General features: G+C 38.0%; 1 protein-coding gene across 1 annotated transcript in view; it reads left to right on the top strand.

Annotated features, from left to right (window-relative positions):
• UHRF2 (ubiquitin like with PHD and ring finger domains 2) overlaps positions 1-19327 on the top strand; it is a 119874-nt gene extending 100547 nt beyond the window's left edge. Inside the window, exons 9-16 of the mRNA XM_006144468.3 lie at positions 2802-2906; positions 7610-7716; positions 11520-11682; positions 12347-12487; positions 14174-14270; positions 14590-14747; positions 16917-17015; positions 18051-19327. Of these exons, the coding sequence (XP_006144530.1) occupies positions 2802-2906; positions 7610-7716; positions 11520-11682; positions 12347-12487; positions 14174-14270; positions 14590-14747; positions 16917-17015; positions 18051-18197 (1017 nt within the window). The 3' untranslated portion in view covers positions 18198-19327. The remainder of the gene's footprint in view (positions 1-2801; positions 2907-7609; positions 7717-11519; positions 11683-12346; positions 12488-14173; positions 14271-14589; positions 14748-16916; positions 17016-18050) is intronic.
• Positions 19328-26895: the final 7568 nt, after the last annotated feature.

The raw sequence follows: 26895 nt of genomic DNA, 5'->3' as shown, positions 1-26895 counted from the left end.
GTCCGATGTTAGCCTGATGGGATATCCTTTGCAAGTAACTTGACATTTCTCTCATGCCAATTTTAGTATCTTGTCTCTGTCTGTGGTTTTGGTCGATTTGGGTTTGGTATGCCTTGGAGAAGATCTTATTGGGTTGATTCTATTAGGGGTCCATTGTATTTCTTGAGTCTGGATATTCGAATGCCTCTCTAGATTTGGAAAGTTTTCTTCCAAGATTTCATGGAATAGATCATCAATGTCCTTATTAGTTTCCTCACCTTCTGGGATACCAATTATCCAGATGTTTGGGTGCTTAATTCTGTCTCGTATTTCTCATGTTTTTTTTTTTTTTTTTTTTTTAGAGTTTTTGCCTTCAACATCCGAGATTCAATTTTCTGCGTGGACTAATCTTCTTTTAGTACTTTCAAGGGAAGTTTTGATTTCCTGAATGGCAGCCTCATTTCTAATAGGTACATTTGATTCTTTTTTATGTTATGTATTTCCTCTTTCAGGTCTTGGAGGAACTTCAACACCTCCTGGAACTCGTCTCTTTTCTTCTGCATCTTCTAGAGTTCATTATCTCTCAACTCTTGCATCTTGTTTAGTTTTGTCACTCTGAATATTCTGAATTCTCTATCAGACATTTCTGAAAGTTCTACTGTACTGTCTGTGGACAATGAGGGATTGTTCTTTTCTCTTAGGGGAGGGATATTTTCTTGGTTTCTCATGTTTCTTATGCCTCTGCAGTGGTTTTTGGTCATTCTATGACAAAAAAAATCTCTCCTCTACTGTGCTTTTTCGGAAGTCTAGAAGATGGAGTTTAGGGCATAGCTTCCCTGAATGGGCCAGGACACAACCACTTATCCCTTTTTTAAAAAATATATACTTGTCACTGAAGTCAAAAAGTCTCCTTAATGTGGTCTAAGATATGGACTGGCTCTGTGGTACAATGGTAATATGCTGTTTGAGAAACTAGATCCTACATGGTGATAGCACTTGAAATCCGTGGCCTGAAACACACCAGGACTGCATGCCAGTGCTCCAGATTTAATGTGCTAAGGGACTTAGAAGGAGATTGCAATATGACCAGACCCTGTAGAAGGTTGCTCATTCCTCTCTTCTGTGCTCATTTTCAAATGTACATGCTCTATGATGAATAAAGAAAAAAAGTTAAATATGGTTGAGCCGCCCCACATCCTAGTGCTTAAAGGAGCCAGATCTCACATGGCTCATCATGTGGTTCATGTCTCAGCTCCAACAGCTTGAGAAGCACACCAGGCACGTGTATGTGCATGTCCAGAATCTCAACAGGATAGAAGAATGGAGGAAAAGGGATTGCACTATAACCACACCCCAGTGAGAGGTGCTTTCTCCCTCTCCCTTTCTGACTCTCTTTGGCATACGTATGTACCCTCTGGCAAATAAAATATATTTGAGATGACCATGAGATTGTTGGCCTGAGCAACTGGTAGGTTGGATTTAACAATCAAGAAGTAAGGAAGATGAGAAGAATGGATTTATTTTTACCGGGGCTGCTAAGATGAGGAAATTAAGTGACCCTATCTCTGCTATAGTGACCAGTATTTCCAAGGCTTGAGCCTTTCCAGATTCTGTGGCTCTTAATCAGTTTTTCATTGGCTTCTTAAGTGCGTCTTTTCCCATGCCCACTTGTACAAGCTTGAATTTCAGTGTCCTTTACTTTGCTAAGAACAATCACAAACAGATTCACCTATAAGACCTTTCTCAGGGAGTTTGAAGTGCACAAAATGACACTTTTTCAATGTGGAAGAACTGAGGATATATAAGAAAGTATGGACCACTGAAGTAGAATTGCATTGAAAATCACACCAGGCATGTGTGTATGCATGCCCAAAGTCCCAGGAGGAGAATGGAGAAGGGATAGTAGCATGGCCATCCCTCCAGGAGATGATTTCTCATTTTCTCTCTCTACGTCTCTGTCTTTCTCTGGGGAGCATAGGCATCCTATGGCAAAAACCTAAAACAACAACAACAGAAAGAATAACATGAGTGAACTAGAAATGGATAGCATATTTGGGTAATACTGAGTAGTTTTAGCTCAAGCATGTAGGCTTTATGAAAGAAAAGCTGGAGATAAGACTGAGAAAATAGATAGGAGCTAGACTGAAAGAGTAATGTAAAATGCTTAACTTGTGATTGATACTGTGAGACCATTAAACATGTTTTAATGTCAACAGTTAAAAAGTAAAAAGCATAAGTGTTCTTAAAGGTATTCTGTTTGTGAAAGAATGAGTTGCAAAGAGCAAAACTAGAGACTGTGCAAAAGGGATTATTATAAGCATTCATGACTCAAATTAAAATTGAGCAACAGAATAGAAAAAAATGAATTTGAGTGGAGAAAAAAAAAAAAGATGGAGAGATTTAGGAGGTAAAATCAACAGTTCTTGTGACCAGGTATGTTTGAGGAATAAGGGAGAAGACAAGCTAAAATGACACCTGCATTTTTCACTTTGCCAACTGGGTAAGGAACAGGGCCTTAATCAAAGATGAAAAATAAGATGGGAGAAGAGGTCTAGACCACTGATAGTTCTCTCTTAGCCAAGTTGAGCTGGAAGTTCTAGTAGACATATGATTATTTAATTGTTATTGTGAAACTCAGAATCCCAGGCCTGATCAGCTCAGTACCTGAAGTGTATATTTGGGAGAACTAATGTGTGACGAAAGGAAAAGATACTCAGTTCTAGGGTTTTTTAGGGTGCAGAAATATATGTGAAAGCAATTTATAAATGTAACTTAACTAACTGTTCAGAGGTATTTTGAGACTCTTTTTATTTACTTTATAGGTGAGCGAAGCAGGTGTTCATAGGCCCCATGTCGGTGGAATTCATGGTCGAAGTAATGATGGGGCCTATTCTCTTGTCCTGGCTGGTGGATTTGCAGATGAAGTAGTAAGTTATCTTACAGCCTTGTTCTTTAGAACCTGTATTGATTATTCAGTAAAATATGCGAGTTTTGTTTAGGCTACAAAAAATACTACCGTCTCTTTTTAGAATGTTTTTCATGTTTAATTGATCAGTTCTGTACAAGTTAGAAGGTGTATCAGGGCCAGCAGATGGTATGGTGGTTGTGGCAGCTGATCTTACATGGCTAACCACATGATTTGAGTCCTGGACCTGGTGGCTTGAAACACACTTGGCACATAGCATTTGTGCCCAAAATCCTGAGAGAAGAGATTGTGGCATGACTGTTAACCATGGGGGATTGCTTTCTCACTTTCTCTCTCTCCCTCTCTCTCTGTCTCAGTCTCCCTCTGAGGAGTGCATCTGCCTTTGGCAAGTTTTTTTTTTTTTTTTTTTTAATTTTGTTCTGAAACTCTGACTTTGGCACAACATTCATTGACCCAGTAAACTTGGTTCAGTGGGATGAATGAAAGTGAAACTCTTGAGTACCTGCCAATAAACCCCGTTAATATTGTAGCCTCAGAACTTGAGAATTAATCAAATGCTAGTTTTAGTGCCCTGTGTTTCAGTGACCTCTCTTGGGAAATGAGGACCCACAAGGATGATCTCCCTTTTCTCAATTGTCCTAAGAGGTACTTTGCTCAAGGGTCAAGAGAAGACTCTGAGGCCATGCTATTTATAGAGTCATCTCTTCCTAGTTGTATGACCCTAAGAACTATACTTCTGCCTCATCTTTAAAACAGTTTCTAAATACATACTTCATAGGCTTGATGTGAGAGTTAAGTAAATTAATCATATGTAAAATGGTTAGCCTAAACTTGCACATATACTGCTAGATGAATCTATCAGTAGTAGTGGTAATATCCAGTTTTACAGACATGTGAACAGTACCTGAGAAACTGGCAAAGAATTGAAGCTATATTCTAGACAGCTTTGAATTGTGGAGTCACTAATTTCTCAGTTGTCTGGAAAAAGAGGAATAGTTTTAACTGCTTTAGGATGGTTTATCTGATAGTCTTTGGGTGGGGAGAAGTTGAGAAGATTTGAGGTGAAAATCTTTTATATCTGATAAGGGTGATGGCAGGAATGTGCATCCAGCTTATTGTCTTGGGCAGTTACTTTAGCAGTTTGCAGGAAGTACAGAGATTGGAAAATACATGGGAAATTGAAGTACTCTGGAACAGCACCGTGTCCATTGTGTTGACAAAGCTGTTTATATGAGTTCTGCCCAGGTTGTAGCCTTGTTTAGGCTATTACTTCACAGGGATAGTTTAGTGTACCATAAACTACGAGATACAACATATTTAGGCTTATTTATTTATTTATTTTGCCAAAGGGCTTATGTGTTCACCAGGGAAGAAAAGAGAGGGAACAAGATAGAGAGAAAAAAAAATGAGAACTCACTCCCTACAGGGCATAGCCATACCACAGTCCCTTCTTCATTCTTCTCTTGGGATTATGGGCATGCACACACATGTGCCTGGTATGTTTTTCAAGCCACAAGGTCCAGGTCTTGAACCATGCAGTGAGTCCATGTGGGATCCTGTCACTTTAACCACCAATATCACCAGCTAGCCCAGGCTAATCATTTTTCAATAGAAAAAAAGTCTGAAATAATACTGGGTGATAGTCTGGCAGTAGTTTTCCTTATGATAATTGAAATATTTTTGTTGGTATAATGACTGAGGTGTTGATGAGTTAGTTTTCTTTGCCTGAAAGGCAATCAGAAATGTTTTTGTTCTTTTTTTCCCTAAGAATTATTCATTTAATTTTATTTATTCATTCATTTATTTTTTTGATCAGAGAAAGACAGGCACAGAGAAAGAAAAAGTGAGAAAGCAAGCCACCAGGCTTGGGACTTGAACCATGGTCAGCCATATGGGACTGTCCCTCACCTTAACCACCATGCCACCTGCTGGCTCCTTTGTTCATGTGTTTTAAGCATTATTTATCCTGGGTTGTTCCTATTATGCTTTTCTATTCTCCACTGCATTTTCTTTTTTTAAAGAATTATTTATTTCATTTTATTATTATTATAATTATTATTATTATTATTTAATTAGCTAATTAAATATGTGTGAGAGAGAGAAATGAGAAAGCAAGTTGCCGAGTCTGGGATTTGATCCATAGTCCACCATATGGGAGTCCTGTGCCTTACCACCACACCATTTGTTGACCTCCCCACTACATTTTCTTTATAGCATCCCTGTCACTATAGCTTGAGAAGTTGACAGAATTATGAATCTGAATATTGTGAAGTCAATCCAGATACCATGTTGAAAGTTGTTTCTAGGGAACTAACAGTTAGCGTAATGGCTATGTCGCTGGACTCCCACGTAGTCGAACACGGTTCACGTCCCAGACCCAGTGGCTTAGAACTCACGCCGAGTGCGTGTGCGTGCGTGCCCAAGATCTTGAGAGAATGGAGGAGAAGGGATTGCGGCGTGACCATCCCCCCTGGGGGGTGATTTCTCACTTTCTGTCTCTATGTCTCTCTCTGTCTGTCTGGGGAGCACACATGCCCTATAGCAAAAACATCTCAAAAAAAAAAAAAGTTGTTTCTGATTAATTTAAGAGGTGTTCTGGGCTGTTGTAGATATACTTATTTTTTAGAATTCCTTCAAATAGAAAACAGTAAAGATGAAGTTCCTTAATATCTTATATTGGGTTAACAGAAAGTGAATTCAAATAAAAACACTTTAAAACCATGAAATCTGGGACCAACAGTTGGCATAATGGCTGTGTTGCTGGACTCCGATGTAATTGACCACGGTTTGAGTCCTGGATCCAGTGGCTTAAACTCACACCAGGCACATGTGTGGGTAGGCCCAAGATCCTGAGAGGAGAATGGGGGAGAAGGGATTGCGGCGTGGCCATCCCCCCTGGGGGGTGATTTCTCAATTTCTGTCTGTCTTTCTCTGTCTTTCTGGCAAGTGCATGAGCCCTATAGCAAAAACCTCTCCACAAATAAATAAATAAATAAATAAATAAACAAACCATGAAACCTGGGTGACCAGCAGATGGCATAGTGATTATGTCACTGGACTTGCACATAGCTGACAACAGTTCAAATCCTGGACCCAGCGGCTTAAAACTCATGCTGAGTGCATGTGCATCGTCGTCCAAGATCCCAGGAGGAGAATGGAGGAGAAGGGATTGTGGCGTGACCATCCCCCCTGGGGGGTGATTTCTCACTTTCTGTCTCTATGTCTCTCTCTGTCTGGCGAGCGCATGCGCCCTATAGCGAAAATCTCTCCCCCCCAAAAAATAAATAAATAATTGTGCCACTAGTTTAATACCTCCTTTTAACATGATTTCTCCCCCCACATTAGTAGACTTTTTATACTACATTTAGTTTTCATATTCTTTTGTAAAAAAGTTTTTTATGAGGGGACCAGCAGTTAGCGTAATGACTATGTCACTGAACTCCCATGTAGTCAACCATGGTTCAAGTCCCAGACCCAGGGGCTTAAACCTCACACCGGGAGCATGTACATGTGTGCCCAAAATCCCAAGAAGAGAATGTAAGAGAAGGGATTGCAGTGTGGCCATCCTCCCTGTGGGGTGATTTATTACTTTCTATCTGTCTCCCTCTGTCTTTCTGGTGAGCGCATGCACCCTATAGCAAAAACCTCTCCGAAAAAAAAAAAAATTAATGATAGGTGATTATTTTACATCAATATAATATGAATAAACCCATAGAGTCTGAAATGTTGGGAACTTAAGTTCGAATTTCAATATGTGGTTTTTAGGTCAACTTAGACTGACTGTTGAGATGACAATTGAGAGTTCAGTTACAGAGTGTTCAGTTTTGGAGCAATACCACAAAGTGGAACCTATGGCTAGTATTGGTAACTCTATTATTTTTATTTTTTCTTTTAATAGAGAGATTTTTGCTATAGGGTACTCACCAGAAAGATAAGAGAAAGAGAGACAAAAAGAGAGAAATCACCCCCCCACCGGGATGGCCATACCACAATCCCTTTTTCCCCTTTTTCTCCTCTTGGGATCTTGGGCACACATGCATACGCGCCTGGTGTGAGTTTAAGCCACTGGATCTGACACTTGAACTGTAGTCCGCTACATGGGAGTCCAGCGACATAACCATTATGCCATCTTCTGGTCCCAATAACTCTATTTTAATTAACATTGAATTTAATAAAATGAAATATTTCTAAGCTCTAAGACCTAATCTGTATCATTCTGTAGATTATTTGGCTATATATACTACATGAGAACAGTTAAATTTGGAGATATTGGAAACTATAACTTTATTTTTTTAAGAGAGATTTTTGCTATAGGGCATGTGTGCTCACTGGAGAGACAGATAGAAAATAAGAAATTACTCCCTGGAGGATGGCCATGCCAAAGTGCCTTCTCCATTTTTCTCCTGGCATCTTGGGCACACACACTCTCAGCATGAGTTTTAAACTGCTGCATCCTGAACTCGAACCACAGTCGACTATGTGGGAGTCCAGCAACATAACCTTTATGCCATCTGCTGATCCTGGAAACTATAACATGAAAGCTTTAGGCCAAATTATTCAAGGTGAAGGTATACTACATACAAAATTTCAAATACTTTGAAAGTATTTCATGACAACCTAATCAAATGTTCTGACTCTGAAATAAGAATTGATGAAATTATAGTCAAGTTGACATATATTAATGCAGAAATTTATCTCCTACAGGACCGAGGTGACGAATTCACATACACTGGAAGTGGTGGTAAAAATCTTGCTGGTAATAAAAGAATTGGTGCACCATCGGCTGATCAGACATTAACAAACATGAACAGGTACTATTGTAGACTGTTTAGAATTTGGACATTGAATAAAAATTTTATTATAGGATTATAATTCATAACTTGAACTTTAGGTTATAATCTTAAATTAGAAGTTAAAGATCTGAAACAAAAATTCCATTTCCTGATTATTTAGTTGTTTGTAAACATCCTGACTTATTTCTGCATACAATTATTTTTTAAATGGCATAATCCCCTATCTTATGTAATACTTGTGCTATGCATTTGAAAACTTATTGACACTTTTGAAGGAAAGGAACCTGTATAATTTAAGTGAAATCGAGAACAAGGTGGCTTGTTTATTACCCCATTAGGTCAAAGGTAAAAAGATGTTCTACTCCAACAGGTTTATTTTTTTAAAGCAACAAACTACTACTTTTTGGAAGAGACTCACTAATGTAAAAGAGATTATGTTTGGGAGCCATATTTATGTGTATACATGAAACATGTAATTTAATCAGATCTGCACTGAAAATACTTTTAGGATTTATGCTAATAAAATGTCTTCTAAGTCTTATAAAAGGAAATATTTATTTAGTTACAAAAGTGATCTTTTCTAACTAAATCCCCTTAAATTACAAAAGAGCCACCTTGTGCTGACCTTTATTCTACAGAGATAGTAATGACAACCCAGCTGCCATGGATCAGAAAGCTATATAATTTCAGATGCTGTATTTCTGAAATGTATGCTGATACCAATATTAATAGTACATAAGTAACCAAAACCATCAGATAGCAAAGGTCACACTGTAACTAGTCATACTGAAAATTTTGTAATAATTTAATAAAGTTAAAATTTTTGATATCCTATTATTAAGGGTATTTTATGGAACAGTTGAATAAAAGTGAGTATTTTTACTTTTGATCTAAATCACTCGGTTTTTAAGTAATGTTCCCTTAATTTCTGATTGCCGTGTGAAATAAATAGTATACCAGTATGATTTCAAGATTTTATTGCATACTGAGTTACATAGAATCTATGTTTTTTATGTCTTCTATATTATTTTGGACAATAGGATTATTTTACTGAACCAGCAGAGGAGACAGGTCAGATTTGCTGGTGAAAACTTTCCTGAAGCAGCAGTCCAGTCCCTACCAATTCTTTCTCTAACAAGAAAGCAGCTCTTCAGGAAGAATCATCATAAAAATTAGAAATTATTTTTTAGTAAATAAAAATATACCTTGAACTTGAAAAAGGTTTTTTTAAGTTGCCAAACCTGAAAATTATATTTTCTCTTTAATAATGATAGATTATCTTACTTGAATAAAATTTCTTTCTCAGCTCCTCACACTTGTAATATACATGGTAGATTCAAGTGTTTTTTTTTTTTTAACAATCTACTAAGTACTGTCAAAATCTCATTAGAAAATAATTGACAAGTAATAAAAATGCTTACTTTTGGGCCAGCCAGTGGCAGGGTGGTTAAGGTGACTTGATCACACATGGCCAACTTCATGGCTCAAGTCTTGGAACCAACAGCTTGAAAAACATGCCAGGCATATATAGTATGCATATCCAAAATCCTAAGAGGAGAATAGTGGAGAAGGGACTGTGGCATGATCAACCCCCCTGGGGGGTGATTTATTACTTTCTCTCTGTCTCTCTGTCTCCAGTAAGCATGTGGTGCCCTATAGCAAAAGAATAATAAATAAAAATGCTTATTATTAAAGAGAAAGTAATTAAAATGAAATAGTAACTCAGGGCCAACAGGTAACATGGTGGTTAGGGTTCTAGATTCCCACATGGCTGACAGCAGTTCAAGTGGCACAACAAATAAAGAGACAAATAAATAATATTTTAAAAAGTGAAATAGTAACTCAAAACAATTTAGGACTGGCTTATAGAGACTTTAATATCCAGTTGGTTACTTTATATATAAAGCTATGTACGTGCCTTGTGATTGGAAGACTTCTTTGCCAGACGTACCTATGTGTCTATAAAAATGAAAACCGAGGTAAAAGGCCCTTAGCTGTGACTTATAGTATACTCTTTCTCAAATAGTATATGGTTCTATTCAATTTTGTTTCTCTGCTAAGGGAAGAGGTAGTTTGACACCTTGCTTTTGAGTTTACTCCTTCCTATTTCTTCCCAGCTCTTCCACTTTAAGAAGCTAAAGAGGTCAGCTAGGTAACCTGGCTATCCTTTATCAAGATAGTTAGAGGCAACTCACTGGTTGTGCTATAGATAGAGTAATGAAAAGTATTATTCTTGTGTCATTGTCTTGGACTTGTCACATACTTGAATAGGCAGTATATTTACCTCAAGCCAGAATTGAATTGACAGTGCCAGTTAGTGGTGGCTGTAATTACGACCGAAAGCACCTGTGAGTGTTAAAAAGTACTGCACTAGGGACGTGAAGGTAACACTTGTCCTTGCTCCGTAAGATGAAGTATGTATATCAATAGGTAGACTTGTAAGAAGTAATATTAGCTCTAGGGTTGATGGCTATATTTTCTTCTGCCTTCCAGAGTTTTAATGCAGCTTTCTTTTAGGTTAAAAAAAAAAAAAAAAAGGTAACTTGGTAAGCTTTAACTCTTTGACCACAGCTATAAAAGTTATTTTTAGGGGACCAGCAGTTAGCGTAATGACTATGTCGCTGGACTCCCACATAGTCGACTGCGGTTCTCGTCCTGAACCTGGTGGCTTAAAACTCATGCCGGGCATGTGTGTGTGCATGCCCAAGATCCCGAGAGGAGAATGGAGGAGAAGGGATTGCGGCGTGACCATCCCCCCTGGGGGGTGATTTCTCGCTTTTCTGTCTCTATGTCTCTGTCTGTCTGGCGAGCGCACGCGCCCTATAGTGAAAACCTCTCCAAAAAAATTTAAAAACCACACCCTGAAAATACTTTGTATCATATTTCATTTCACCAGATTGGGTATACTTTTTTTTTTAACCTTATGGTTCTCAGTGTTTTTTCACTTAATTTAGAAAGTAGGTGTCCTAGAGGAAAATATTAATCTTAAACAGATTCTAGTGTCCTAGTGTTTTGGAAGGAGCAGGGTCTCCCAAGAAAGGTCTCCTGACATCTAATAAACTAACTCATTTATTACTTGTTGAGTATACACATAGCATTGAGAAACTACAGAAATTTAAACTAAACTGGGTGCTACTTTCATCTCATTGTTCCTCCTTGTCTATGTATCATCAGTAAAATGTAGTGATCTCAAGAAGCCAGAAATCTTTATTGTAGTGATTACCACAGGCATTTGAATGCTTTGGTCTTACTTAAATTTATATTTTTATGGAGGCCTTTAAAGAATATTTTCATATTGCATTTGTTCTTATTGTCACTTAAACCTTAAGTAATCTCTGTTATCTGGAAGGTAGAAAGTATACCTATGAAGGTAATTTGTACCTTACTGACATTTATTTTTCTGGATTTCTTTCTACATTATTCCAGCAATTTACTTCACTCCCTTATCAAAAATAACTATTAAAACAATCACTTGCATTAGTTTTCCAACATTCTCCCTTCCCTCAACAAACGTTATTTAAAGAAAATTCCATGTATTTCTAGTTGTTTTCTATTATACGTGGCACAGATGTTATTACTTTCAGAAGAACCCTACAGGCTATCTGAGAACCAATCCCCTGGCTTGGGGGTGACATCAGAAAACTGATTTGTCTTCTCTGCTGGTGGGGGAAAGCATAATCCTATTATCTGGAATAATATGGAAAGAATCATAGAATCTTAACCATCAGGTAAGGCATAATTTACCTTCTAATTGAGCTAATGACTCGATTATATACTTGTAGAAAGATTACTTGGTATAAAGATTTTGTTTTGTTTTTTAGGGCATTGGCCCTAAACTGTGATGCTCCATTGGATGATAAAATTGGAGCAGAGTCTCGGAATTGGAGAGCTGGTAAGCCAGTCAGAGTGATACGCAGTTTTAAAGGGAGGAAGATCAGCAAATATGCTCCTGAAGAAGGCAACAGATATGATGGCATTTATAAGGTGCTCTATCTGGCATGACATCTTGTTAGTCATTCTTCTTGGGCTTTCAAGACAGGGTTGCAACAGGGAACATACTGGGTGGGCAAGAGGAATTAACAGGCATCTTAATTAATACTTTTACTTTTTCTAAAAATGTAACAGATGTACAAAGTGAACTATTCACTTTTTGATACTTTTTCTTCAAGGCTTATTTTGAAGTTTCTAAGGGCAAAGTTATATTTTGGATTCATTTTTAAAAATTAAGTATATATTCTCTGAGATAAAACCACCTAAGTAACTTGCCCATTGTAGATCTTAATCAGATAGCTTTTCAGAGTTTTAATTGTAATGGTTTTCAAAGCAGAACACATTATAGTATTAAAAATAAATTTGCATTCTTTGTTTTAAAACAGAGGTATCTATTACCATAATTTTTATCTTCCTGCTATGTAAAATGTTGTTAATGAGTATAATTTTGTTACTATATTAAGCTTGTAAGAGTTTGCTTAATGGGAAATAGAGTCAAAACAATGTTTAGTGAATGTTCATATTTACTAAGCATAACAAAGCAAGTATCTTCTGGAGTTTCAGTCCATTCTGTCAGGTTTACATATATCACTAATGTGATGACATTATAAATAAGTTTAATGTTAAATCTCAAACTGGTACTGAAACACTGATTTAGGTGGTGAAATACTGGCCAGAAATTTCATCAAGTCATGGATTCTTGGTTTGGCGCTATCTTTTAAGAAGAGATGATGTTGAACCTGCACCATGGACCTCAGAAGGAATAGAAAGGTCAAGGAGATTATGTCTACGTTTACAGGTTAGATTATAGTTGTCTGTCTAGACTACTTGCGTTCATTAAAACGTATACCTCTATACTATCTACATGCCTAAACACTGGCTGTAACCCCCAGCAATTGATCAGTGGACTGTAAGGGGTGAGGAATAAGATCATTAAAGTATACAGAAGGGAAAGAAGCAAAATGGTAGTATCCTGGGTGTCAGATCGCCCTTGGACCAAGGGTGGTGCTTGGGAAAAGCTGGGCTGGACAGTGAAGAACAAAACATTTCGAATTCAATTTGGAAATTACATGAAGTGGATTGGAAAGGAATTCATAAAATTTAGGTACAGGAAATCTTGAGAAGGTACTTTTATCCTAGAGGGCACAGGGGATATGTCTCTGGTAGGGGAAGGGTGGGAAGGTGACTTATGTGAGTGGTCTGCTTTCTACCCTTCTCACTTTTCCTCACCCCTTTTCTCTCTTCCCCTCACAAAGCTGCTTCCTGCTCTGCCACCGCCTCTAGTGCTTTGCCTTTTTTCCCCTGTTGCCCATGCTTAGCTATTAACCCATAAAAGACTTGTTGATTTTGTGTGCATAGTGCATGGTGTGACTGCATTTCCCCCTTCACTGCCTGTATAACCTAGACTTCGTGCCTGACACTGACTTCAGAGCATGGTTTGAGTTCACCCCACCCCCATCGTTTCCCACTGTGCTTCCTGTACTGACTGCCAGCTTTGTCATTTCCCCTGGCTCTGTCCACACTGCATGTGTAGGGGCTGAACTATGGGCAAGTGTCTGGCCACCCAGGCAGGTGAGTGTATGTCTTCTAGTGCCAGTCTGTTTCTGTTTTTGTGTTCTTTTTAAATGTATAGAATTGACTAATTAGCGAAACCCATCAGCTACTATAAAAACTACCAAAATAATTGTACTTATGACTAAATATATTTTTTAAGTTTGTCAAACCCATTTAGAGAAGATTTTCCAGATTTCAAAGATCATAATATTGCTCCAGATAGGTCAGACTTGGCAACAATGCACAAAAGCATCTAAGTCCACCTGCTACGATGAGTTAATAATATCACTGTGTGAGGCCTGGAACAAATATAGCTTTAAACATGAGTGTTATCACAAACATGTCCCCTACCAAAACATAGGCATTAAAACATAAGATTTGCACCCAAAAGTCTAACCCTTAGCTGGTAGAGAAACTTGGAAATTTTAGTAGCAATAAGACTTCTAAAGCTCTCCTTCCCTCTTTAATTTGGGGAGATAAGAAATCTGGCCTTGATTTGGGGCTTTGTTTTTGTTGTTGTTGTTGTTTTTCTGCACAATTTTCTACAGTCCCTTTTATTTGATTACCATTTATTGTCTTCTGTCTTCCTCACTCACACCTATCTAGAGTCTAATTTCATTCTCTTCAACTTTTAAATCCACCTTTTCATAACTCCTGAAGGCTTTTCTTTCTTCTCTTAGATCTGAAACTATGATTATTGTATTATAAGGTGCACTATTGGAGCTGTCAAAGCTTCGTGGTTTCACACTGAATTTGGGATTTTAATAGTCTCTGTCCTTTAAATATCTAGTTTCATTATATAAAAACTTGCAGTTTGGGGAAAGTAGACTTCTTCCTCCACCCTGTGCCGTTTTAAAAATTTCTTACCAAGCTCTAGAACCTACCTTCTCTGTAAAGCTTAAATCTACCTCATCTTTTTTTTCTCCATCAGTATCCAGCGGGTTACCCTTCAGATAAGGAAGGGAAGAAGGCTAAAGGACAGTCAAAGAAGCAGGCCAGCGAGGCCACAAAAAGGCCACCTTCAGACGGTGGGTGATGCTTGCTGAACGTAAATCCTAGTAACATAGTTTCTAGTAAAGAATAATATTGAGAGAATAAATTAAGAGATTTATAAGAAACTAAAAGCAAAGGGATTGATGGGGAGGGGGTCATTTTGTATATTTTAATAGTATCAGAGCCAAAACAGTCGCAAATACAGTATCCTAAACTCCAGGGGAACTTAGATGCTATTTTATGCTGGTTAGCTTTTGGGTAAGCATTACTTGAGCTGGTTAATAACTCTTTTGTGTCATAGTTCTACTTAGAGCCACTTATAAGTCTACTGGCATATATTTTAAATCAATCTAGATGAATGTCCAAGTGCCTCCAAAGTGTTCAAAGCATCAGATTCAGCAGAAGCAGTTGAAGCTTTCCAGCTAACCCCTCAACAACAACACCTAATCAGAGAGGATTGTCAAAACCAGAAGCTGTGGGATGAAGTACTTGCATCTCTAGTAGAAGGACCAGTATGTAATGATTTTTTACATAATTATGGTCTAATACTTTAAAATAGTGAAAAGTAATTTTCTTACGCGCTGGTACCACAGAACAGCGGGTTAAGCTCTGCACATGAGGAGCTGGATCCCACAGATCCAACCACAGTTCAAATCCCAGCCACAGCAGCTTGAAAAACATGCTAAGAAGCCAGCTAGCAGTGTGGTGGTTAAGGAAACAAGATCCCACAAGATGTTGTTGAAGTTCCAGACCAGCAGCTTGAAAAGCACACTGGGTCGGGCAGGCAGGTAGCATAGTAGTTAAGACACTGGACTCCCATATAGTCAACCATGGTTCAAGTCCTAGGCTGGGTGGCTTGAAAACCAAGCTGGGCATGACCAAGCTGGGCATGTGTGTACCCTACATCCCAAGAGGAGGGAGATTTCTTACTTTCCCTCTTTCTGTCTCTCTGGTAAAAGCACATGCTCTACAGCAAAAACCTGAAAAGAAAAGAAAAGCACCTGGCACATGTGCGTGCATTGCCACAGAATCCCAGGAGGAGGATGGCGGAGAAGGGATTATAGCCTGGTCATCCCTCCTGGGGGGTGCCGTCTCACTTTACCTTTCTCTGTCTTTCTGGCAAGTACATGCACCCTATAACGACTTTTTTTAAAAATGCTTTTCCGGGGACCAGCAGTCGGCGTAATGGCTATGTCGCTGGACTCCCATGTAGTTGACCGCAGTTCAAGTCCTGGACCCAGTGGCTTAATCTCAAGCTGGGCGTGTGTGCCCAGGATCCCGAGAGGAGAATGGAGGAGAAGGGATTGTAGTGTGGCCATCCCCCAGGGGGTGATTCATCACTTTCGATCTCTCTGTCTCTCTTTTTCTGGCAAGCTCACGTGCGCTGTAGCAAAAACCTCTCCAAAAAAAATGCTTTTCCTTTTATTATGTTATTGGGAAAGTCATGACATATTTTCCCTTTTTTTTTTTAAATACAAAAACGTGTCATGCTTTCCCGACAACCCAATAGTTTAAAATAAATAGTCTCTGTACATAGGATTAATAATGGCTTTTGGAGGGTATACTGTATCAATTTGATCATGTTTGCTTTAGGTGGTTCTCTGTTTTTTAGAATGTTGCCCCACTTTAAATAAACATTAGCATCAGGAAAATATGGGATTGTTGTATTGAGGCAGAATATCACAGAATAATCCTAGGGAGAGGCGTATGTTGATTCTTTGTGGTATTAGATACTACAAAGTATTATTGTTTAGTGCTTTTTAAAAAACAAAATAGTATTTATTTTTATTGCATTATTTTATTTTATTATTTTATGGTGAGACGTGTTCTCAAGTATTTTTCAAGCCACTGGGGCTAGAATTCAAACTGTGATCGACAGAATGATCCAGTACACACAGTGCTTTCCTAATACTTTTTTTAAAACTTCAAAATAAATGTTCTGTTGTTTTGTTTTGTTTCGTTTTTGTTGTTTTTTCAGTTTTTAGTTTTTGCTATAGGGTGTATGCGCTCACCAGAGACTAACAGAGATGGAGGAGAGAGAGAGAGAATGAGAAATCACTCTTAGGAGAAATGGCCATGCTGCAATTTCTTCTCCCCCATTCTCTCAGGATTTGGGGCATACACATGCACCCAGCATGTTTTTCAAGCTGAGGGGTCCAGGACTCAAATTAGGAAGTTGACCATGTGGGATCTAGCTACCTTAACCACCATGTTACCAACTGGTCCTAAATATTAAAATATTTAACAAAACATTGAATAGATAATGCATATTGATACACTGCAAGACTGTGCAGTGTAGCTTCTCAAAGAAAAGAGATCAATATGTAATGACTTTGAGACAAAGCTGCCCATGTTTCGTTTTTTTGTTTGTTTTGTTTTGTTTTGTTAGTGAAAAATTGTTTATCCCTGTAATGAGAGTTTAGGGGGTCTTTGACTTTCACATGGTATGTATTTTTGACTTTGTAACCTTTTCAACCCACGCCTAAAATTTAAATCTGATGTGTGCAGACTGAATTTCTTCCATTTCTGTTACGAGTTTGCTTTTTTCAGAGAGTTACCTAAATTACTACTTAATTTTTAATAGAAGACATATTAAATGTTTTTTTTTTCTTACCACTTAAGGTTTCATTAGTGTATTGTAACAGCTAACCTTTTTATCCTCCCCTTGGATACAATTCTAGAATTTCCTGAAAAAGTTGGAGCAATCTTTTATGTGTGTCTGCTGCCAGGAGCTAGTGTACCAGCCTGTGACAACAGAGTGCTTCCACAATGTCTGTAAAGTAAGTGAAATTCCTTCCTCATATTTCCTTGTTAGGCCTGAAAGCACACTAACCTTTACACCTGTTTTTAGTACGTGAAGAAACATCTTTCCATGAAGCAGAATAGTTAGGGAACATTGCCAGTTAAGCATTATATTATATCTTTGTGGTAAATTTATGTTTTAATTCCATAGTAACACTAACCCAAATAATACATATATATATATATGTATTATTTGGGATATTCTATCATGTTTGCAATTGCTGAGTAAGAGTTGAAATGGAGAAGAAAGTAAGCTGTCATTGCTCTTTTTATGTAATAGGTTATATATGTATTATGTATTATAGAGCAAACTGGAATAGTCCATGCAGTTTAAAGAACGAATCTGTAACAGATTCTATCCAGCAGCCTGCCCAGATAAATTGAATATTATGTTATCAGTGTGGTGTAAAAGGAAATTTTGAGTTTTAGACAAGCCAAGGTTCAGATCTAGGTGGTAGTCGAATGCCCTCTGACCTAACTTAAAATTTGAAATTTTTTGTGAAATATTAATAGAAATAAACCTTCTACATATGTGTTTGTACATCCCTTGAGTCAGTTTACTCTCTGATATATTTAGTACAGCTAAGTAGATTTTTGGACGACCCATTTTTATGTTAAGTGATTTGATAAAATATGTACCTCAGATCTAGGCAAGGTCATCGTGACTTTTTTTTCTTTAGGTTTATATCAGGAAGAACAGGATTAAAATCCAACCTTAAAGATTACACTGTTGGGAGCCATACATATTCTCTCACGTTATCGTTTTACTGGATGAGGAAATTGAAACACTAAAAAGTTACTTGAAGTTTGTCAGTATGTGCCAGAGGTAGAACTAAAGCCCTGACTGTCGATTTTTGCTATTGAAGATTCAGGCTTTTAGAGTTGTTCATCCCGTATATTTCTCTTGTTACCAGTCAGTTTCTAGTTTGTGTTCAGGAAGCTAAGTTGCTGAGTATTTATGCTGTACCCTCAGATAAAACTGGGCAATTTTTATTTGTTTTGTTTTACCTTAGGATTGCTTACAGCGCTCTTTTAAAGCTCAAGTTTTCTCCTGCCCTGCTTGTCGGCATGATCTTGGCCAGGATTACATCATGATTCCCAATGAAATTCTGCAGACGCTACTTGACCTTTTCTTCCCTGGCTACAGTAAAGGACGATGATCAGTCTACTTCTGCTGTTTGTTCCTGGTGGCTTTTGGACAGTAAAGAATCTAAAATGGGTGAGGAAGGAAGGAGCAATGGTGGACCACATCTCTCACATTCTGAAGCAGCTAATCCTCTTTCCCACATAGCCATCATCATGTGTGTGTAGTAAGAGGCCCATTTCTCAACTGTCTTTTAAATATCAAAAGGTAGTTCCTGTCAGTAACAACTAGTTTTAATGAGTAAAACGTCAAAAGCCTCAGTTCTAGTTGATATCCAAGTTATGATTTATTTTGCAACTACCTCAGGACAGAAAAGATTTATGGGGAATTTTAAAAAAAAATCATTGGATAATTAGTTAAATCAAGTTTTAGCTACACACTGCCTCCCAAATATTAGTTGTGCCTGGTTCTTGTAATTTGATTTTACAGAAAAGGAAATAATGACACTTGAGATCCTTGGAATGAACGCAGCTTCTGTAGTGTGTATAATAATTTTTTAAATGTTTTTCTTCCATTACAATGTGTGATTTGCTAGGACAGGTTCCTTTTTTAGCCCATTTTTGTGAGCTTTCCATTGTGCTTTTTTCTGGTGTTATGCAAGTTGACTACTAATGACTAACGAGAACAATATGAATGCATTGTTGCTACATTAGTGTAATGTGGTGTGGTTTTGCACTTAAAAGAGGTATTCAAATGCTCTAGTTGTAAATGTTTCATGAAAAGCCACTTCTGTACTAGTCAAATTGCTTTTAGTGAGTCTCACCAGTGGTTTTACATCTACAGAGTATTGAGGGCTGTGTTGACTTTTGAGAGGATTGAAATTGCTTCATATTGTGATCCTAAATTTTATATTCACTATATTCCCTAAAATATACCTTAATAAATATTTTATGACCAGAAAAACAGTTCATTTATTTTGCTTTACTTTTTAGCATTTGTCTGGCTTATATTATAGACTTTTTAAGAATCATTTATATCCAGAGTTTTTCATTGTATGTCTTTATTAAAGCAGATTTTTTTACTCTGTTTCGGTAATGAGAACTAGAGTGAAATCTTGGTAATGAAAACTACAGTGAAATCTTAAGCACTAAGGACAGATTTCATCCTTACTTTCATTTTTTAGAAACTTCTACTAAATGGCAAATTTTTCAAAATAAGAACCTAGCGACTGTCCTTTTATGCATCTCTTCTACCTTATGTTCAATTTTAGCATAATTGGTCCTACTTATTTCACAAACATGAGAGTATTTTACATTGTTCTGTTCTCAAAAATATGCTGCTGTATTTTCATCAGAGAAGAGTTTTTGTTGTTGTTGTTGTTTTTTGTTTTTTGGGGTTTTTTTTTAGAAGTTTTTGCTATAGGGTGTGTGTGTTCGCCAGAAAGACAGAGAGGGACAGAGAGACAGAAAGCAAGAAATCACCCCCTCAAGGGGGATGGCCATGCTGCAGTCTCTTCTCTTTCATTCTCCTCTCAGGATCTTGGGCACACACACACATGTGCCCAGCGTGAGTTTAAGCCACCGGGTCTGGGACTTGAACTGCAGTCGACTTCATGGGAGTCCAGCGACATAGCCATTATGCCAACTGCTGGTCCTCAGAGAAGAGTTTTAATATGATAGAGTTAGTCTTTCTACCCCAAACTCAGAGACACATACATAGCCAACATTTACTGAATATTTACTTTGTATTAGTATTGCATACATTTTTATGTATATTCATTTAATTCTTCTAACAACTCTTAACAGGCAGGTACTGTTATTCACGTCTTCTGCATGAATATCAGTGGTACCAAATGATTAAGTAACTTGGCAAAGATTATACAAGCATATGGCAGAGAGCTGTGTTGTAAAATTGGGCACTGTGACTCTGGAGCTGATCTTTATTTTTAAATTAAATAGACTATCACTCATAGATATATGGCAAACCAGATTCAGTTTTCAGGTTTTTTTCCTGCATGCTATTAAATTCAAAATCAGGTTCTGGGAAACAGCATAGTGACTGGAGCTTTTGTCACTTAGGATTAGTTATAGGCACTGGAATCATGTTCATTTTGAAGAATCAAATTTAGGACCTTCATAGATTGAAAATGAATCATTAAATTGCATCATCCAGTGTTGTATTGCCTCTGGCATTGGTCACATGTCTATAGAAAGAAAAGTCAAAAAGTCATGGAATGATGAAATTAAAGTATGATTTATTTTGATGCAAATATTTTGAAATTCATGTATGGTTTTTTCATAATATATATCTGCCACGAGCTTTTCGAAGACATCCCATGTCTCTCAGCTACTTGAACTAAACTTGTTCTACCACCTTTATTAGCGAAATAACTGATTCCTATAGTTCTGCATTGTCTCAACTCTGCTGTAACTTGATAGACTAGTAAAGGCTGGCTATATCTTAACCTAGTTTTTCACAAGTGTCAGGAATGGTCTAGGACTCAGCAATTTTTTAATTATTATTATTTGATAGGCCAGAGGCTGTATTTGTGCATACACGAGACAGAGAGAGCACACCCCACCCCGCAACAGATCCTGTTCATGCCGTAACTCTTTTTCCTCCAGTTCTCTGTGAAAGACCCTAGCCATTCACTCTGCATAGGAGCAGTGGAGACTGGGACTTGAACCCTGGTTGGCCATGTACGATTTGTGTTGTGTCTTTATGTAGCACTTAACCACTGCACTGTGGGGCCAGCTCAATTTCTTATTATTTCTGAACTTTTTTAAAGTTATGAACTGTTGTTACATAAACAGTTCTTGTATCAAGATATAGGGACTTCAAGAAAGCATAACCACAATAGTCTTCGTTACCCATATAAAAATTTAACTGATTTTTTTACATCATCAGATATCTAGTAAATGTTCCAATTTCCATTGTCTCAAAGGTCATGTATATTTTATTTTTAGTTTGTCTGAGTCAGGATCCTAATAATAAAGACCTCACATTGTGATTAAATACTATTATCTTAAGTATCTTTTAAACTGTGTATTTTTTTCCCTTTCTTCACCTTTCTTGCAATTTGTGAAATTTACTTGTTTATGTTGAAGGATTTCTGACAGAATAGACTTAGTTAATGTCACTCTGTAGTGTAATGTGTTTTTCTTTATTTGAATTTGGTAGTTAGAAGCATAACCAGATTCAGATTTGATTTTTTTTCTCTTTGTTCTTCTCTTACATCAGTAAGACCTATTCCTAAGTGGTTTGGTTGTCTTTAGGAGATACAAAATATCTGGTTCTCTCTCAGACTTAAGTTGGAAAGATGAGCTTTTTTCCCCCACAAGAATTTATTGCATTTGGTAGATTATAGTGATGATGTAATCACTTTAATATGGGTAGCTTTTTTTATTATTACTTTCTAATTAGAGCAGACAGAACCTCTAGTTTTAGAACTAACCATATTCTAATATGCTTCATTCAACAAATACATGCATGCTTATAGGTTTTGAGATATGTGGTGAACTTTGGGAAGCTGGCAATCTAAACAGACATGCTTCTCTCTCTTCCAACCTTGTTGTGACAGTTGAGCTAACAGAAATGGCCCCTGTTTATATCCTTAAAGCTTTGGATTTCAGTATAGATCCTACTTAAAAAGAGTTGGGTGTAGATCTCTGACTTGCCTATTGTCTGCTATTTGTATATTAGGAATCAAACCTTTCCCCATTCTTCTTCACCCCTGATTTGTGCCCATCCACCACCAGTTTACATTGGGAAGAGTTACCCTTGCTTGCCCACTGACTGCTGGATGGGCCCCACAACCAGCCCTCTATAATCCCTATAAGGAACTGATATTTAGTAACCTGGCTTAATCCCATTCTACTCAGAAGAAAAAAATAAATACTTGCCAGTGGTCACAAGAAATCAAAAGCAACTTAAAAAGACCAAACAAAGCAGACCGGATGACTGATTTTGAGTAAATGAATGAAAGACTAAGAAGAGTTTTACAACTATATCTCAAGTATGAAATTTCATTGCATCGATAGAATAAAAACAGGCAACTAGGTGAAGAGTAATGTAAGATTAAAATTCTTGGAACTAAATATGATTGTGAAAACAAAATGCAAAAAAAAAAAATGGACAGCACCAAAATATGAATGTCTTGCCAAGGAATCCATTATACGTGGAGATGCCTCAGTTTGTTTGTTCATCTATTGATGGATATTTGTTTCTAGGGTTTTGTTATTATGAATAAAGCTGCTATGAACCATTGTGTTTGGAAAGCAGTTTGACAGCTTTTTACAAAATTAAATGTGTATTTAGCATATAGTCCCTCTCACTAGTAGTTATTTACTCAAGAAAAATGAAAGTGAATGTTCAAAGTAGTTTATACCATGTTACAGTCTTTTTTTTTATTTCATGAGAGAGGGCAACAGCAGACACCCCCAACAGGGTTGCCATGCTATGATACTACCCTCAGCCCCTCCCAGCCAGATCACAGTTGCATAGTGCACAGGGAGACCTCAGAATGTGAGCCCAGGACCGTCCCATATAGCCTTAGCTTTGCAGATCATTGCGTTAGCACTGCACCACCATGGCTGGTCCCATTTTACATGATTTCTAACAGTATACAGGAGACTTAAAAGGTTTGTGGAAAAATAGAATAAAAGTATGATATGCATTTATTTTGGTGGAAAAGCAATTGAAATCCATGTACAGTGTTTATGTAATAGGCATTTTCCATAAATTTTTAAGATCCCCTCATATGCCCCATATCCTAATACTTTCCCTATTTTTTTTGGGGGGGGGGAGAGGTTTTCCGCTATAGGGCACGTGCATTCGCCAGACAGACAGAGAGACATAGAGACAGAAAGCGAGAAATCACCCTCCAGGGGGGATGGTCACGCCACAGTCCCTTCTCCTCCATTCTCCTCTCGGGATCTTGGGCACGCACGCACACGCGCCTGGCGTGAGTTTTAAGCCACCGGCTCCGGGACGCAAACCGCAGTCGACTACGTGAGAGTCCAGCGACATAGCCATTACGTTAATTGATGGTTCCCAATACTTTCCCTTTTTTATAATTTCTTTAAGGTAAAGTCCTAATTCTTTCTTTTAATTATAATCACTCTAGGAGTTCCAGTAGGAAACAAGAGTGGAATGAATATGTAGTAACAGAAGAATGGATTGTAGTAGTTACTTGTACTGTTGACAAGATATGTCTGGCCCTGATGTGCATGTGACAGGATTACATCTTGTAGCCTGCTTATGTTTGAGTGGGGTCATGTTGGCCAGCTTGCCAGTTAGTTGTGAGCAGAAACATCATTTCTAGCCAGAGCAATTCATGCCCTCCAGAGTTTTCTTTTTTCCATGGAGATGAATGGCACCCCAGATAGGACTTTTCTGTCATCCTAGATCTCAGAATGAGAATAAGAGGACCTCTGGCCACCATGTGATAGATATGGAACATGAGCAAGGAGTAAATCTTCCTGCCCCTAAAGATTTTAAGTTGTTAGAACAGCGTGATCTAGCCTACCCTGACTGATATGTTTTCCTAACTTCCTTAGCCTATCAATAGATACGGAATTGAATTTAATTGGCCTTTTAATTTTGTATTTAAAACTTCTATTTTAAAACTAATTCTTTAATATCTAGGACAGCTGACTATGACCTGTTGGTAAGCTGCTGGATAGCATCCTGGGCCTCCTCTAAGATGGCCCCCAGTGATCTCCACATTCCTTGTCTTCATGCCCTGGTATAATCTCCCCTTGAATGTGAATTGGGCTTACAGATTTTCTTGTAATGAACAGAACAGAGCAGAGGTGGTGGGATGTCACTTCTGAGGTTAGGTTACAAAAATACTGTGGCTTCCACTTCAGGTGCTTCCTCTCTTGCCCAGTCCAAGGGAAGCTATGTGCCATGCTGTAAGCTGCTGTATGGAAAGAAACATATGGCAAGGATATGTTTATATCAGATAACAGCCAGCCAGGCACTGAAGCTTACCAGAAACCACCGGAATGACCTCGAAAGTACATTCTCTCCCAGTAGAGCCCTGACATGACTTCAGCTCTTGTCGCAGCCTTGTGAGAGAGAACTACAGATAACCAGCTAAGCCACTCCTGGATTCCTGACCCACAGTTGTTTTAATCCACTGATGTTTGGGGTAATTATTTACACAGCAGAAGATGACCAATACAGATAGGGTCACTTTTTTTTTTTTTTTTTTTGAGATATTTTTGCTATAGGGCATGTACCCTCATCAGAGAGACAGAAAGTGAGAAACCACCCCTCTGGGGGTATGGCCATGCTGCAATCCTTTCTCCTCTTGGTATTTTGGGCATGCACACACATGCGCCCAGCAGGACTTCTAAGCCGCCAGGTCTGGGATCAAACTGCAGTCAACTATGTGGGAGTCTAGTGATGTAACTATTTTGTCATCTGCTGGTCCTGATAGGCCTCTCTTAATTGCCAGTTTGCTCAGCCAATTGAATTTGTACTCGTTCCAGAATTATTATGAGTATCATTCACTTTTCCTCTTTAAAGTACCCCAGATTGGATAAGATCACCCTACGGATAGCTCAGTTGAGATCTGTAACTTATCCCTAAATTTACTTTTATTTCTGAAATACTATACTTTTATTTCCCTACTATAGTCAAGAATTTACTCATTGATAGCATTCTCATTGAGAAAACACAGGATTTTAAAAATCTCCAGTGAGTTATAATAGGTGACAAATGATAACTAGTAGAAAGTACAGCAATCCTCTGACTGGCTCCACTGCCTAATTGATGAGGGAGCTCGATCCCATGTGACTGACCCTGAGATTTGAATCCTAGCCCCAGTGAACTGAAAAACATGCTGGGCATGTGTATATGCATGTCCAAAATTCTAACAGGATAGAGAAATGGAAGGAAAGGATTGCTGCATGACCACATCCCATTGGGGAGCTATTTTCTCCTTCCCTTCTGTCTGTCTGTCTCTGGCAAATGCATGAGCACTCTGGAAAATTTAAAAAAAAACAAACAAACAAAAAAAAAAACGGAGGTCAGGGAGGAACAATGCACAGCAATCACATTCACATGATTATATTGCTTGAAAATTCTTTGTTTCTAAGAAGCTTCTAACTACATCTGAATAAGTTTCTTTATAATAAAAAGGAAGTATCTTCTTTGTTGGGTTGTTGGAGACAACATTGCAGAAGGCAGGTAACAGGTATATGCCATGCCCTGTGCCCTGTGCCTATTGGAATGTTTGTTGTAGCAAATGAGACTGTCTACCCATTATCAATCACTGGTAATTCTTTCTTAAAGAACAAAGCAAAATAATACAACTGAAACCGAGGTACTTTCAGTCACATTTCCCTCTCCCCTACCAAGAAGTTCTCAATTTAGTGATGTCTTTTTTATCTCATTTTTACACTTACACACTTGTGTATAGATACTCATAAACAAAATGTACTATTTCAAGTATTATAATGAAAATTTATAAGATACATGTTTTCTGAACTTGTTTTTTCATTCAGTTTATCCTTTAGGATAGTCTTCTCTACTAAATATGTGAATGTAGTCTATTTACTTTTTTTCTTTAATTTACTAGAGAAAAAGTGAGAAAGCACCCCCACCCCCACCACCACCACCACCACCCAATGGGAGATGGTCACATCACTGTCTCTTCTCCATTTCCCTCTCCTTTGAGGATTTTAGGCAAGCGCACACACACATCTGACGTGTTTATCAAGCCACCAGGTCTCGGACTGGCATCGCATAGATGGCCATGTGGGATCCAGCCACCTTAATGACCATACTACTGGCTGGCCCAAGTATCTTTTTATTTAAGACATATATCTCACCAGAACTTTTACTTCCCTCCAAATTATCTTTCTGACCCACATTCCATGTCAAGGGTTACTACTTCAGTTAAATCTTGTTTTTAAAGACCCAAGTTATTGGGCCAGCCAGGTGTTACAGTGGTTAAAGCAGCCAGATCTCATGTGGCCAGTGGCACTAAGTCCCAAACCCAGTGACCTGAAAACACACCGAGTGCACGCGTGCCCAAAATCCCAACAGGAAAGTAGAAAAGGGATTGTGATTTCTCACTTTTGTTTCTCTCTGACGAATGCAAGCTAAAAAATAGAAAAACTGAAAAGAAACCTGAAGTTTTCTGAACGTGTAACTTACTGATTTACTGACGTGTTTCGTACATTTCTTTGTCCACTATTTCTCATTGAATACTTCAAGATGTTTTGTACCATTAGACTCCTCAGTGACAGTCTACACACAGTACATTTTTCTAAGTCCTGGCAAGCATGAAAAGTGTGTTACTATTTATGCTAGTTTTAGAGAGAAATTAGACATGGAATTCTAAGTGCTAGTTACCTTTTCTCAGCATTTTGTAGTTATGTCGTCATGTTATGACATCTATTATTTTTAAAAAGTTAGATATCAATTGGTCTTATCTTTGAAGAATATACATTTTCTTATCACTTTTGAGTTTCACTAATACGTACCTAGATGTTTATTAATTTCTATTCTGTCTGGGTCTCAAGGTACTCCTTAAATTGAAAATGCCTGTCTTTGGACTACCAGGTGGCATGGTGGTTAAGGCACTGGATCTCACGTGGCCAACAGCATCGTTCAAGTCTGGGATCCAGCAACTTGATTCATGTGTGTGCCTGCCCAACTTCCCAAGAGGAGAATGAAGGAGAAGGGGTTGCAACATGGCCATTCCCTCCTGCAGGGTGATTTTTCACTCCCCTACTCTCTGTCTCTTTTTGGCAAACGTA

Source organism: Tupaia chinensis, unplaced genomic scaffold (genome assembly GCF_000334495.1).
Source record: "Tupaia chinensis unplaced genomic scaffold, TupChi_1.0 Scaffold000121_1, whole genome shotgun sequence".
Lineage (NCBI taxonomy): Eukaryota > Metazoa > Chordata > Mammalia > Scandentia > Tupaiidae > Tupaia > Tupaia belangeri.
This window is presented reverse-complemented; position numbering and strand designations above follow the sequence as displayed.